Source organism: Elephas maximus, chromosome 11 (genome assembly GCF_024166365.1).
Source record: "Elephas maximus indicus isolate mEleMax1 chromosome 11, mEleMax1 primary haplotype, whole genome shotgun sequence".
Classification (NCBI taxonomy): Eukaryota; Metazoa; Chordata; class Mammalia; order Proboscidea; family Elephantidae; genus Elephas; species Elephas maximus.
Genome location: NC_064829.1, coordinates 26,489,176 through 26,503,741, shown reverse-complemented (window position 1 = coordinate 26,503,741; position 14,566 = coordinate 26,489,176). Strand labels below are relative to the sequence as shown.

General features: G+C 36.8%; 1 protein-coding gene across 1 annotated transcript in view; it reads left to right on the top strand.

Moving 5' to 3' along the window:
• The window catches only part of USP14 (ubiquitin specific peptidase 14), a 51,903-nt gene that overhangs the window by 34,128 nt on the left and 3,209 nt on the right, over positions 1 to 14,566 (top strand). Inside the window, exons 11-15 of the mRNA XM_049901012.1 lie at positions 4,537 to 4,602; positions 4,754 to 4,846; positions 8,253 to 8,381; positions 13,641 to 13,701; positions 14,055 to 14,162. Of these exons, the coding sequence (XP_049756969.1) occupies positions 4,537 to 4,602; positions 4,754 to 4,846; positions 8,253 to 8,381; positions 13,641 to 13,701; positions 14,055 to 14,162 (457 nt within the window). The remainder of the gene's footprint in view (positions 1 to 4,536; positions 4,603 to 4,753; positions 4,847 to 8,252; positions 8,382 to 13,640; positions 13,702 to 14,054; positions 14,163 to 14,566) is intronic.

Here is a 14,566-nt window from a genome sequence, read left to right as displayed (position 1 = left end):
CTCCTTGGAAACCCTATGGAACAGTTCTACCCTGTCCTGTAGGATTGCTATGCGTTGGAATTGATTCAGTGGCAACAGGTTTGGTTTTTTGATTTTTGTAGCTGACGTGATAAAGTAGCACGTAGCACCTTGTGTTGTGGTTTGCTTTATTTTAGAGCTCTCAATAAATGTTTGTTGAATGAGAGATTTATTTTTTCCTTAGAGGTATTTGTTTTTATGGGCCCTGTAATTTGGGGTATTAAGGCAAATTATAGTTACTCTAAGGGTCAGTTTTCTTACATGAAAAATGAGAGTAATTAGAAGGTTTTTTGTGAAAATTAAATGAGAATTCATATTATGGTCTGACTGCAAAGATCCTGCTGTTAACCATTGTGGGTGACCATTTAACTTATTGTCCAGACCAGGACCCTTTTGAGAGTAAATGGGGGGTGTATTAATAATTACGAGGTATAAACTTGGATTGTACCATGCAAATTGGCATAGAATCATTCCACCGTTGGACTGTATTGCCTTGAGACCCTAGAATTTAAGTGACATAATTATGGTTTGTGGCAGAGCCATGATAACTAGAACTTGGTTTTCTCAGTATTCCATCAGTACTGTTTCCCTAGTGCCATACTAAAGTACACACTCACAGGAAATGCATATGTCCTCTGCTCATTGATGAAATATAACAGTTTTGCCACTGCCTTATTAATTTGGAATGTTTTGGGGAATTTATACATTTTCTGAAGGATCTTCCAGTTTGAACCATACCTTCTTTTAATAATTTTCAAATTGCAGTTCAGATGATTTTACTGACTTTCAAAAGCACTGAAATGAAGTTGTTTATTTTGAAAGTTTGTAATTGTAACATAAAGATAATTTGCAAGAGAGCTTGGAGAGCAGAATTAAAAAAAAATTTGATTTGGTTCTTAATGCTGTCTCCTCTAGCCATGACCAATAAGTAGAGGTCTTTTTTTTTGTTTTTTTTAAGCAGAGGTTTTTAAGAAAGAAAAGTAATTAAGCAAAAACCAAAACTGGACCCTTTGCCAGCAAGTCGATTCTGACTCATTGCAACCCTATAGGACAGCGTAGAACTGCCCTATAGGATTTCCAATGCTTTAAATCTTTATGGAAACACACTGTCATATCTTTCTCCTTCAGAGTGTCTGGTGGGTTTGAACCACCAACCTTTTGGTTAGCAGCTGAGCACTTAACCACTGAGCCACCAGGGCTCCTTAGGCAACGAAATACAATGGAGTGTTTGAGTAGGTGCTTTGTATAGATGATTTATCTGGGAGGCAGGAGGGATGGGCTGGTAGGCAGTGAAGTTACGGTAGGAATTACACTGATAACAAGATAATCTTTTGCAGAGGAGCACCCATCTATAGTTGGGGGTAAAGTTGGTGAGGGATGGGTTGGTGAATGAAGATGTAAGAATGAGGTAGTGATACTGGGGGGAGAGTTGTGGTTAGATGGCATCGATATGGTATAGCTTTTAAAGGAGGTTCATTTTCAAAGCACACAAAAATGAGCTACCTGCCAAGAGTCCTATAACATAAATCATGGCCAGCAGATTTCGGGGTATCAAAAAATGAAGTATAGATGTTAACTGCATAGTGTGGGATGGAGTATTTTGGCAGTAACTCTCCAGTATGCTATTTTCTTCATAATTTGTAAAATTATAGAAAAGTGAAATAAACTTGGAATTTCTAGATGATAGGGGATTGGAGGTTATAGGTAGAGCTTATCTGATGGTGAATAACATCATGCCAGATGTACTTTCTATTTCATTAATATACTGTATTTTTAGAGCAGTTTTACAATTATAGAAAAATTATGCAGATGGTTCAGAGCTCCCACATACCCCCTCTTTTCTCTGCTCATGAGTTGTGTATGTGTCTTATGAAAGAATATTCCCAATTCCTCTCTCCCATACCTTATAGCATTGCTGTTGTACATTCTGCTTATACATAAACTATAATCATCCACTATATTGTTGCTATTGTTATTTTGAACCGTTAGATCAGTTAAGAAAAATAAGATTTTATTTTACTTTCATTTATTTCTTCTTGACCACTCTTCTTTTTTTAATGTAGATTTGAGTTTCTGACCTCTGTCATTTTCCTTCGTTTTTAACTTACTTTAACATATCTTGCAAGACAGATCTATTGCTTGTCATCTAGTTGATTCTGACTGATGGTGACCCCATCTGTGTCAGAGTAGAACTGTGCTTTATAAGGTTTTTGGTGACTGATGTTTTAGAAATAGATTACCAGGCCTTTCTTCCCAGGCACCTCTGGCTGTATTTGAACCTCCAGCCTTTTGGTTTGCAACTGAGCACATTAACTGTTTGTACCACTCAGGGATTTGCAAGGCAGGTTTACTGGCAACAGATTCCTTCAATTTTTGTTTGTCCCCTTCACTTTTGAAGGGTAATTTCACTGGGCACAGAATTCTAGGCTGGTGGGTTTTTCCTTTCAACGCTTTAAATATTTCATTCCACTCTCTTCTTACTTGCATGGTTTCTGAAGAAAAGTCCAATGTAATTCTTATCCTTGTTCCTCTATAGGTAAGGTCGCCCCCACCCCCCGCCACCGGCTTCTTTCAAGATTTCTCTTTGTCTTTGGTTTTTTTGTAGTTTCAATATGATAAGCCTAGATGCAGATTTTTTGGTTTTGTCCTGCCTGGTGTTCTCTGAGCTTCCTCAATCTGTGGTTAGTGTCTTTCAATAATTTTTGAAAAATCTCAACCACTATTACTTCAGACATTTTTCTGTTCCTCTCTGTCCGGTATTCCCGTTACATATGTGTTAAAAACACCTTTTGTAATTGTCCCGTAATTCTAAGATACTTCTATTTTTTTTCATACCTTTTTTTCCCCTTTGTATTTCATTTTGGAAGTTTCTTTTGACATATCTTCAAGCTCACTCTCTCCCTTGTTGGCCATCAACTGATGAGCCCATCAATGGCCTTCTTCATTTCTATTACAATGTTTGTAGCATTTTCTTTTGATTTTTCCTTAGAGTTTCCATCTCTCTGTTCTTGCATGTTGTCCAATTTTTCTGTTAAAGCCTTCAGCATATTAATCATAGTTATTAAAATTTTGGTCTGCTGTTTCCAAAATCTTTGCCATATGAGAGTCTGGTTCTGATGCCTGCCCTGTCTTTTCAGGCTTTTTTTTTTTTTGGCTTTTAGCATGCCTTGTAATTTTTTGTTGCAAGTTGGACATGATGTAAAAAGAACCAAGGTAAATAGGCCTTTGATGTGAAGTTTTACATTTTATTTGGCTAGCATTAAGCTTTTTGCTGTTTGTTATAGGTGTCAGAAGCTAAAATTTCCTCTGGTGTACTTGTTTTTTGTCTCCCCTGTTGTATTTAGGTTTCCCAGAGACTCCTTGAATAGGGCCTGAACTGTGTAGTTCTTTTTTGCTGTAATCTGTTATTTTACAGGAGCCCTATTGATTGTAGATATGGGGGAGGGAAAGCATTTTATGATCCTATATTGGGCCTCAAGTGTCTTAGTGAGACTGTGCCTCTGGGCTGTGACCTTTACAAGTGTGTCTTATTTTTTTCCCCCTATTCCCTAGGTAAGATAGGAAGGCTAGAGGGGGTTTGCAGTTAGGCTGTGGTATTTATTTGGCTTGGATCAAAAAAAAAAAAAACCAAAAAAACAAAAAAAACTAATTTCTGTTGAGTCGATACTGACTCATAGTGACCCTATAGGACAGAGTAGAACTGCCCCATAGAACTTCTGAGGAGCAGCTGGTGGATTCAAACTGCTGACCTTTTGGTTAGCAGCCAAACTGTTAACCACTATGCCACCAGGGCTTCAGGCTTGGATAGGCTCTGGTAGAATAGTTTCTCTTGAGGGCAGGACATTGTTAAAGGAGAACAGAGGGCTGTGGGCATGCTTCTAGATGATTACTTTTCCCATCCGCCTGCTGGAAGCATTAGGGGGTCATTCTCTGATGTGACAACCTAGTGGGGCTCCTGGAGGTAATGGGATTCCTAGGCTGGACCTCTAAGAATTTTTTCCTCTTAAGCTATGAGTCAGAACTGACTTGATGGCAGTGGGTTTGTTTTTTTAAGCTAGCCCTAGCTTAATCTCTAGCAATTAGTCAGTTCCCTTTAATTTTTTGTACCTGATGCTGGGTCTGTTGGTAGTTTCAGCTATTGGTAAGCTGTATCTCTAGTTTTGAGGACAGCAGTTCACCTTGTGACCTCAATTCTCTAATGATCTAAGAAGAGTTGTTGGATTTTTATTTTTTAGCTTTTTCTTGTTGTGAAAATGGGTGTGATGACTTCCAGCCTCTTTATATTTTGGACTAGAAACTAGAAATTTTGATTAGCACATTTTTAAAATAAATATCATTACAGAGGTGTAACATGCTTATAATTGTTAACAGTAAATTGTTTTAACTCTGATTTCCCGTATATTTATGTTGCTAAAGTATAGCACATTAGTAGTGCTAATTTTAAAGAATCACAGCTGTAATATTCAGAGAAAATTCTTTACAACTGTTGTTTGATCTTCTGTTATGTTCTTTTTTTAGCGACTTCAGGAAGAAATCACCAAACAGTCTCCGACATTGCAAAGAAATGCTTTGTACATCAAATCTGTAAGTTGTGCATTTCCTTTTGAAATTTTAATTCCATTTCATTGAAAGGTTTTCAGTTAATTAATGTGATTTAGTCTTTGTTTATATCACCAAGGAATTAAAAACCTGTGTGATATTTGGATGTAATAAAATTTATTTTCTATCTCTTCAGTCCAAGATCAGCCGGCTACCTGCTTACTTGACTATTCAGATGGTTCGATTTTTTTATAAAGAGAAAGAATCTGTGAATGCCAAAGTTCTTAAGGTTAGTAGTGAACCTTCTTTTGTGTAATAAATTATTGTAATTCCTTGGAGGTAGTCCCTAACTTTTAATAGGTTTCTTCATTACTTTAGGGGTAGTTGAACTTTCTTCAAAATATTTGGGGGAGTTATTAACATTTAGACAATTAGTTCTTAATCAGGGATGCATATTGAAATTATTGTCTTTTCTTCATCATACACATGTATGGCCTTTATCAAATGTGATTAAGTCTTGGGTGGGATTTGAGTTTTATATTTTAGAAAAGATTGACAAGTAATCCTGGTGACTTCCCACTCCCTAGAAGCACTACCCTGGACTACATTCTCAACTCCAGCCTTTCAGTAGGGGTGGGGATGAGACTGGGAGCAGTATAACACACTATACTCTGTTCCAGGTGGATCCTTTCTTAGGGTGAAAGAGAGTTAAATTACTAGTGCCCCAAACCAAAAACCAAACCAAACCCATTGCCATGGAGTTGATTCCGACTCATAGCAACCCTATAGGACAGGGTAGAACTGCCCCATAAGGTTTCCAAGGAGCGCCTGGTGGATTTGAACTGCTGACTGTTTTGTTAGCAGCTGTAGCACTTAATTGTGCCACCAGGACTTCCACTAGTGCCCAAAGAGTACACAAATTATAGTCCCTTGATTTAGGAGCCAACCATATGATTTAGCTGGTTTTTTTTTTTTTTTTTGAGCTGTAGTACTGCTACATATTTCATACAGTCCCTGATCCCTGGAGGAGGTGTATAATTTCTTAGCTGACATTCAGAATACATTTTCCAGTATACTTAGTGTTATATGAGAAGGTTTAATATAGTTGAAGCATCTACTAGTGTTAACTTTAAATGTATGTAATTTTAGTCATTCACTATGTCACTTTTGCTTCTTTATAAAATTATATTTTAAACGAGAAAAAAAAGTCATTAAGTGACCCCACAGCCCGTTTTGGGGATCTGTCATTTTTATAGGACTTGGCCTAATATTTCTGAAATTCCTCTTCTCCCATATTAATTTTAGTAGTTCCTCTGTGGTCATTATCATGGGTTAGAATGTTTAATGAAAAAAGAATGTTTTGAAAATTTCTTACCTTAAAAATGTTAGAAGCAGATTCACTTTTTTTTTTAATTGTATATTAAATGAAGGTTTACAGAGCAAATTAGTTTCTCCTTAAACAATTAATACACATACTTTATGACGTTAGTTGCCAGCCCCCTAACATGCTAACACACTGCCCTTCTTGATCTTGGGTTCCCCATTATCAGCTTTCCTGTCCCTTCCTGTCTTCTTGTCCTTCTCATGAGCTGATGTGCCCGTTTAGTCTCATTTTGTTTTATGGGCCTGTCTAATCTTTGGCTGAAGGGTGAACCTCACGAGTGACTTCATTACTGAGTTAAAAGGGTGTCCAGGGGCCACACTCTCAGGGTTTCTCTGGTCTCTTGTCAGACCAGTAAGTCTGGTCTTTTTTGTGAGTTAGAATTTTGTTCTACATTTTTTTCCAGCTCTGTCTGGGACACACTATTGTGATCCCTGTCAGAGCTGTGGGTGGTGGTAGCTGGGCACCATCTAGTTGTGCTGGACTCAGTCTGGTGGAGGCTGTGGGAGTCATGGTCCATTAGTCCTTTGGACTAATCTTTCTCTTGTGTCTGATTTTCTTTACTCTCCTTTGCTCCAGATGGGATGGGGCTAGTGGAGTATCTTAGATGGCCACTCACAAGCTTTTAAGTCCCCAGATGCTACTCACCAAAGTGGGATGTAGAACATTTTCTTTATAAACTCTGTTATGCCAATTGAGCTCGATGTTCCCCAAGACCATAGTTCCCAGCCGTCATCCCAGTAATTCGGTCCCTCAGGAAGTTTGGATGTGCCTATGAAGCTCCCATTACCTTGCCTTCGTCAGATTGTGCTGACTTCCCCAGTATTGTGTACTGTCTTACCCTCTTTTTTTTTTTTTTTTGATGTCCATTAATTTAATTCTTTCTGAAAACTAAGGGGAAAAGGAAGCATTATTTAGTTAATAAAATTTTTATATAATTTATTTTGTTCTTGAGAATATACATAGCAAAACATACACCATACACCAGTTCAACGGTTTCTACATACATGATTCAGTGACATTGAATACATTCTTGAAGTTGTGCAACCATTCTCACCCTTCTTTTCTGAGTTGTTCTTCCCTCATTAATGTAAACTCACTCGCCCCTGCAGTTTCCATCCAATCTTTCGAGTTGCTCTTGTCAGTTAGATTCCGTACAGATAGTTCTTAAAAGAGCATAATGCTCTAGGCAGACATTGTTTACTAGAGCTAAACTGGTTGTGAGAAGACTTCAGGGGATATTTTTGGTTCAAGGTTCAAAGATTATCTCAGGGCAGTAGTTTGAGGGGTTCATCCACCCTCCATGGCTCCAGAAAGCCTAGAGTACATGTGAATTTGAAATTCTGCCCTGTGTATTCCTTCTTTTGATCAGGATTCTTGTTCAGTAATGGTAGCCGAATACCATACAGTTCTTCTGGTCTCGTGGTAGAGGAGGCAGTTGTTCATGGAGGCAGTTAGCCACATGTCTTAGTCATCTAGTGCTGCTATAACAGAAATACCACAAGTGGGTGGCTTTAACCAAGAGAAATTTGTTTCCTCACAGTAAAGCAGGCTGAAAGTCCAAATTCAGGGCGTCAGCTTCAGGGAAGGCTTTTTCTCTCTCTCAGCTCTGGAGGAAGGTCCTTGTCCTCAGTCTTCTCCTGGTCGAATTGCTTCTCAGGTACAGGAACCCTGGGTCCAAAGGACATGCTCTGCTCCCGGTGCTGATTTCTTGGTGGGATGAGGTCCCCCACTCTCTGTGTGCTTCCCTTTCATCTCTTGAGAGATAAAAGGTGGTGCAGGACACACCCCAGGGAAACTTCCTTTACACTGGAACAGGGAGGTGACCTGAATAAGGGTGGTGTTGCAATCCGACCCTAATCCTCTTAACATAAAATTACAATCACAGAATGGTAGACAGCCACACAATTCTGGGAACCATGACCTAATCAAGTTGATACATATTTTTTGGGGGGACACAATTCAATCCAGGACACCACACATCCCATATCTTTCTCCTATTCCTTGCTTCCCTTCTTCCTCTGTTCCAGGTGAATAGAGACCAATTGTTCTTTTGATGGCTGCTTGCAAGCTTTTAAGACCCCAGGCACTATGTAATGAACTAGGAGGTAGAGCAGAAGCACTAAATGTTATTGAGATTCACTCTTGAAAATAAACTTTGAAAGTTTTTTATGAGATTTATGAGTGATTTTCAAAGATTTTTTTCAACTTTCTTTGAATTGTGAAAGCATTAGTTTAAAACTAATAGACATTTTAAATAACTTGCTTAACTATCTTAATAAGTCTATACCTTTTTTTTTTTGTTTATATATAGGATGTTAAATTTCCTCTTATGTTGGATGTGTATGAACTATGTACACCAGAACTTCAAGAGAAAATGGTCTCTTTTCGATCAAAATTCAAGGATCTAGAAGATAAAAAAGTGAATCAGCAACCAAAGATAGTAGGTTCTTACAACTTTCTAACAATATTTTAATCTCCTCTCAGTTCTCAAGAGTTACTTTTTGTTGTTAATCAATTAGTAAAAATGGATGAACATGTATTTCAGTTAGCATATATATATATGTATATGTGTGTGTGCATATATATATATATATCCTACATATATTGGTACAGGCCTTTAAAGTTTTAGGTATATTTTAGCATAAGCAACAAGAACACTGTTTACAGTAAATGGGTCTATTATAAATAAATGGGTCTGTTATAAACGTTCATGTCCAGGTTTTAGTATGGACACAAGGTTTCATTTCTCCGGGTTCAGTGTCCACGAGTGCTGTGACTAGGTTGCCTGGTAGTTGCATGTTTAGTTTAAGAAACTGCAAAATTGTTTTCCAGATTGATTGTACTATTTTACATTCTCTTTTGTACTGTATGATTTACTCACTTTCTCTGCATCCTTGCCAGCATTTGCTGTTGGCGTTATTTTTAATTTTAGCCATTCTGATAAGTTTGTAACCATTCTGATGGGTTCATTGTTTTTTTAATTTACATTTTCCTGATGCTAGTGAGGAGTCCCTGGGTGGCACAAAAGGTTAGTTCAACTATTAGCTGAAAAGTTGGTTGCTCGAGTCCACCCAGAGGTACCATGGAAGACAGGCCAGACCACCTGCTTCTAAAAGGTCACAGTCTTGAAAACCCTATGGAACAGTTCTACTCTGCAGTCATGGGGTTGTCATGAGCTGGAAATGACTCGATGGCAGCAGTCACAACAACAATGGGTAATGCTGTTGAACATCTTGTTTGGCATCTCTCTTACCTTCACAGAAATGTCTCTTTATGTATTTTGCCTGTTTTCTAATTGCATTGTTTCTTTGTTTTTACTCTTGAATTTTGAGAGTTTTTTCTATTCTAGATACTTGACCTTTGTTGGGGCTCTGGTGGTGCAGTGGTTAAAGGCTGCTAACCAAAAGGTCGGCAGTTCAGATCCACCAGCTGCTCTTTGAAAATCCAGTGGGGCAGTTCTGCTCTGTCTTGTAGGGGTTGCTGTAAGTCGGAATTGACTCAAATGGCAATGGTTTTGGTTTTAGCCTTTTGTTGGATATGTGGTTTTCAAATATTTTCTCCTGATCTGTAGCTTGTCTTTTCATCCTCTTAGCAGAGTCTTTTGCAGAGGAAAAGTTTTTAATTTGGGGGAAATCCAATTTATCTTTCTTTTTTTTTTTTGTACTTTTGGTGTCGTACAGGAAATCATTGCCTAGTCTAAGGCCAAGAAGATTTAAACCTGTGTTTTTTTTAAAAAAGAGTTTTATAGTTTTAGCTCTTACATGTAGGTCTTTGATCCATTCTCTGTTAATTATAAAAATAAGACATGGTGGGAGGTAAAGATCCAGTTTCATTCATTTGCGTGTAGATATCCACTTGTCCCAAAACGAAAACCAAACCCATTGCCGTTGAGTCAATTCCGACTCATAACAACCCTATAGGACAGAGTAGAACTGCCCCACAGAGTTGTCCCAGTACTATTTTTTTTGAAAAGACTATTCATTCTTCATTTGGCACCCTTGTTGAAAATCAGTTGACTATAGATGTATATTTCCGGGCTCTCAATTTTATTCCATTGGCTTATATGTCTACTCTTAAGCCAGTGTAGATACTAGACCTTTGTTGGGGCTCTGGTGGTGCAGTGGTTAAAGGCTGCTAACCAAAAGGTCGGCGGTTCAGAAAAGACTATTCATTCTTCATTTGGCACCCTTGTTGAAAATCAGTTGACTATAGATGTATATTTCCAGGCTCTCAATTTTATTCCATTGGCTTATATGTCTACTCTTAAGCCAGTGTAGATACTAGACCTTTGTTGGGGCTCTGGTGGTGCAGTGGTTAAAGGTTGCTAACCAAAAGGTCGGCGGTTCAGATCCACCAGCTGCTCTTTGAAAATCCAGTGGGGCAGTTCTGTAGCTTTGTAGAAAGGTTTGAAATCACGAAATGTGAGCCCTCCTCCAGCTTTGTTCTTTCTCAAGATTGTTTTGACTATCCTGAGACTTCTGCATTTCCATGTGAATTTTAGTGTCAGTTTGTCCATTTCTGGGGCGGGGTGGGGCGGGGAAACAGTTGGAATTTTGATAGGGATTTCATTGAATCTATAGAGCAATTTGGGGAAGTATTGCCATCTTAATATTAAGCTTTCTAATTAATGAACTTGACATATCTTTCTGTTTATTTTGGTGTTGTTCAGTTTCTTTCAACAATGGTTTTGTAGTTTTCAGTGAGCAATTCTTACACTACTTTGGTTAAATTTATTCCTGGGTATTTTATATTTTTTGATGCTTTTGTGAATGGAATTTTTCTTAATTTGCTTTCCAGATTGCTCTTGCTAGTGTATGGAAATATAGGTGGTTTTTGCATATTTTCGTATCCTGCACTTTTCTGAACTTGTTAGCTCTCGTAGTTTCTTTTTCTCCTCTTCATTTTTTAAAGAGATTGTGTAGAACTGATGTTAATTTTTTTTTTTTAAATGTTTGATAGTTTTATCTGTGAAACCATCTGGGCCTGGAGGTTTCTTTTTTGGGGAGTTTTTAAATTAGAAATTCAGTTTCCTTAGTAGTTATGAAAAAAAAAAAAAAAGGAACCAGTTGCCATTGAGTTGATTTCTGCTTATGGTGATCCCGTAGTTATAGAGCTATTCAAATTATATGTTTCGTATTGGCACAATTGTTGTGGTTTGTATTTTCAAGGAAGTGTTCCATTTCATCTAGGTTGTTAAATTTATGTGTGTAGAGTTACTCCTGGTATTCATTTACTATCCTTTTGATATCTGCAGGACCTGTAGTGATATCACCTGTGTAACCTGATATTGGTAATTTGTGTCTTTTTTCTTTGTCAGTCTTGCTAGAGATTTGATCTTTTCCAAAGAACTGAGTCTTTCTTTCACTGACTTTATCAGTTGTTTTTCTGGCTTTAATTTAATTGATTTCTGCTCTTACTGTTCGTTAGTTCCTTTCCTCTGCTTGCTTGGGTTTTATTTTGATTTTTTTTCCCTAGGTTTTTGAGGTGGGAGCTTACATTATTGATTTGGTGGGACCTTTCTTTTTTTTAATATATGTATTTAGGGCTATTTTCTATCTCAGCAGTGTTTTCACTGTGCACCGCAAATTTTGATACGTTTTGATTTTCATTCAGTTGAATGCATTTTTTAATTTTCTTGAGACTTTCTCTTTGACCATGGATTATTTAGAAGTGTGTTGTTTAGTGTCCAAGTGTTTGGATATTTCCTGTTGTCTTTTTGTTGCTGATTCTAGTTTGATTCTATTGTCATGAGAGAACATATTCTGTGATTTCAATTTTTTTAAATTGTTGGTTTGTTTTATGGCTTAGGATGTGGTCTGTCTTGGTGTATGTTCTGTAAAAAATAAACCCAGTGCTGTCGAGTCGATTCTGACTCATAGCGACCCTACAGGACAGAGTAGAATTACCCCATAGAGTTTCCAAGGAGCGCCTGGTGGATTTGAACTGCCAAGCCTTTGGTTCGCAGCGGTAGCACCTAGCCGCTATGCCACCAGGGTTTCCTATATGTTCTGTGGACACTTAGAATGGGTATTCACCTGTTGTTGGGTAGAGTGTTCTGTAAGTGTTGATTAGCTCCTGTTGGTTGAATTTTTCATTAGTTTTTTCTACTTGTTTTTTCAGTTGACAGAGGCATGGTGAAGTCTCCAGTTATGATTGTAGATTTGTCTGTTCTTTCAGTTTTACTAGTTTTTGTTTCATTTTTTTTTAAATTTCATATCTCTGTTGTTTGTTGCATACACATTTAGGATTGCTATGTCTTCTTGATGAATGGGCCCTTTTATCATTATGTGGTGTCCTTCTCTATCCCTTGTAATTTTCGTTGCTTTGAAGTCTATCTGATAATTAATAGTTACTGTTGCGTTCTTTTTATTAATCTTTGAATGATACATCTTTTTGCATTCTTTTCAATTTGCTTATATTGTATTTGAAGAGAGTATCTTATAGGCTATTGGGTATCTTATAGGCAGCAAATAGTTGGGTCAGGTTTTTTAATCTGTTCTGTCACTCTGTCTTCTAATTGGTGTAGTTAGACCATTTACATTTAATGTAATTATTGATATATTAGGGCTTAAGTCTGCAACTTTTATTTTTTGCTTTCTGTTTGTTCTGTTTTTCATTTTTCTTTTTTGCCTTCCTGTGGGTTACTTGAACATTTTGTTACTTGAACAAATGGAACATATTTCCATTTTGATTTATCTGTGTTTTTGAATGGATCTCTTTATGTGGCCTTTTCAGTGCTTGTTCTAGGTATTATATTAGATATATATATTTAGTTGCTGTCAAGACCATTTTAACTCATGGCAACTTCATTTGTGCAGAGTGAACTGCTCCATACAGTTCTCAAGGCTGTGGCCTTTCAGAAGCAGATTGTAGGCCTGCCTTCTGAGGTGCCATGGGCTAGGTTTGAACTGCCAACCTTTTGCCTAGTAGTTGAGCACCTAACCATTTGCACCACCAGAGACGCTCTTTTTGCCTCTAAATAAATAAAAAGAAGTGGTGGACCTAATTGCCATTTTTTGTTGTATGATCCTTTGACTTTTTGCCACTCCAGCTATCTTTGAATTGCTGGTGGTGTCTTCATTACCATCACAGTTTTCAAGAACTTTGTGCCCATATCCCTAGATAAGTTAATTATCTTGTATGCACAACTGAAATGGGCTGAGGCAGGGAGTTGCCACTAAAAGATCCCTGTCTAAAGTGGTAAACCTTTTAAAGTAGGTAAATATTTGCTGAATAAATAGTTCATTCTGGGCTGAAGTGGCGGGTGGCCATATCTTATGTAGATTTAATATCAATTGCATTAATTTGACTTCTCTCTTGTGTTTTTGAGGCAGGTTTTTTTTTTTCTTCCACCTATGTAGTTTCATAGTGTTGTAGTAAAATTACAGAGTTGGATTTTCCGTTACTACTCTAGAGCATTGTTAACTGTACTGCTGTGTTCACAGTTATGTTCCAGAGTTAGTGCTGTAAAGTTGGTCATATACCCAGAGAGTCTGTCATTGTACAGATTGTATAAAGTAGGTTTACAATTATATGAACTGTAGTTACATCATTTTAGGAATTTATAAGGCAGATTATATTTTGTCTTTGTTTTTACTTAGTCATTGTGCTGTAGACAGTGTTTATGGAATTTAATATTCACTGAGAATAAAAATTTATGTTCACTGTCATGATTTAAAATTACTTTTTTTTCCCTCAGAGTGACAAAAAAAGTAGTCCCCAGAAGGAAGTTAAATATGAACCCTTTTCTTTTGCTGATGGTAAGTAAAATTTTTCTTTGAATTTTTTTTTATTAATAGTAAAATTACTGTCTCACCACATACATGTTCAGTCATATATGTATATTTTTTAAGTCAGATTTATTGAGGTAAAACTTCACTCAATATGACATATGGAGAAGTTCACCCTTTTTAGCATACAGTCCTACGAGTGATCACATACTTCCCAAAACTCCTCAAACAAAGCTTTACCTTTGGTTGGATAGTACTTTCTTACTGGATCCTAATAATAGGGTAATACTTCTCTAGTCTGAACTTCAGAGTTATTCTAGCTTGGGAAAGCACATGTTTCTATACATTTTATTATTATTAATGGATTTACTTGTTTTCTTTAGATATTGGTTCCAATAACTGTGGATACTATGACTTACAAGCAGTGCTGACTCATCAGGGAAGGTCTAGTTCTTCAGGTCATTATGTATCATGGGTGAAGAGGAAACAAGGTAAAGATTGTATTATTGTTTTCAACTGTTAAAAATTTTACAGTTTATTATAAATTGTATATAAAAAAAAATACCTGCTGCGCCTGGTGGTTTTCAAAATTTTTAATCTCAGAACCCCTTTACAGGCTTAGTTATGGAAGACGTCAATAATTGTTTATGAGGATTACATTTCTTAATATTTACCATATTAGAAATTTAACTGAAAAATTTTAAGTTTATTAAAAGATGACAGTAATGAACTTCACTATTAATGTGAAAACTCTTTAAATGAGAATAACTATTTAAAAAAATTAGTAAGAAATGATACTGTTTTATATTTTTATAAATCTTTGCTCTTGTCTGACTTAATAGAAGACAGTTGGATTCTTATATCTGCTGCATTCAATCTGCTGCATTATCAACAC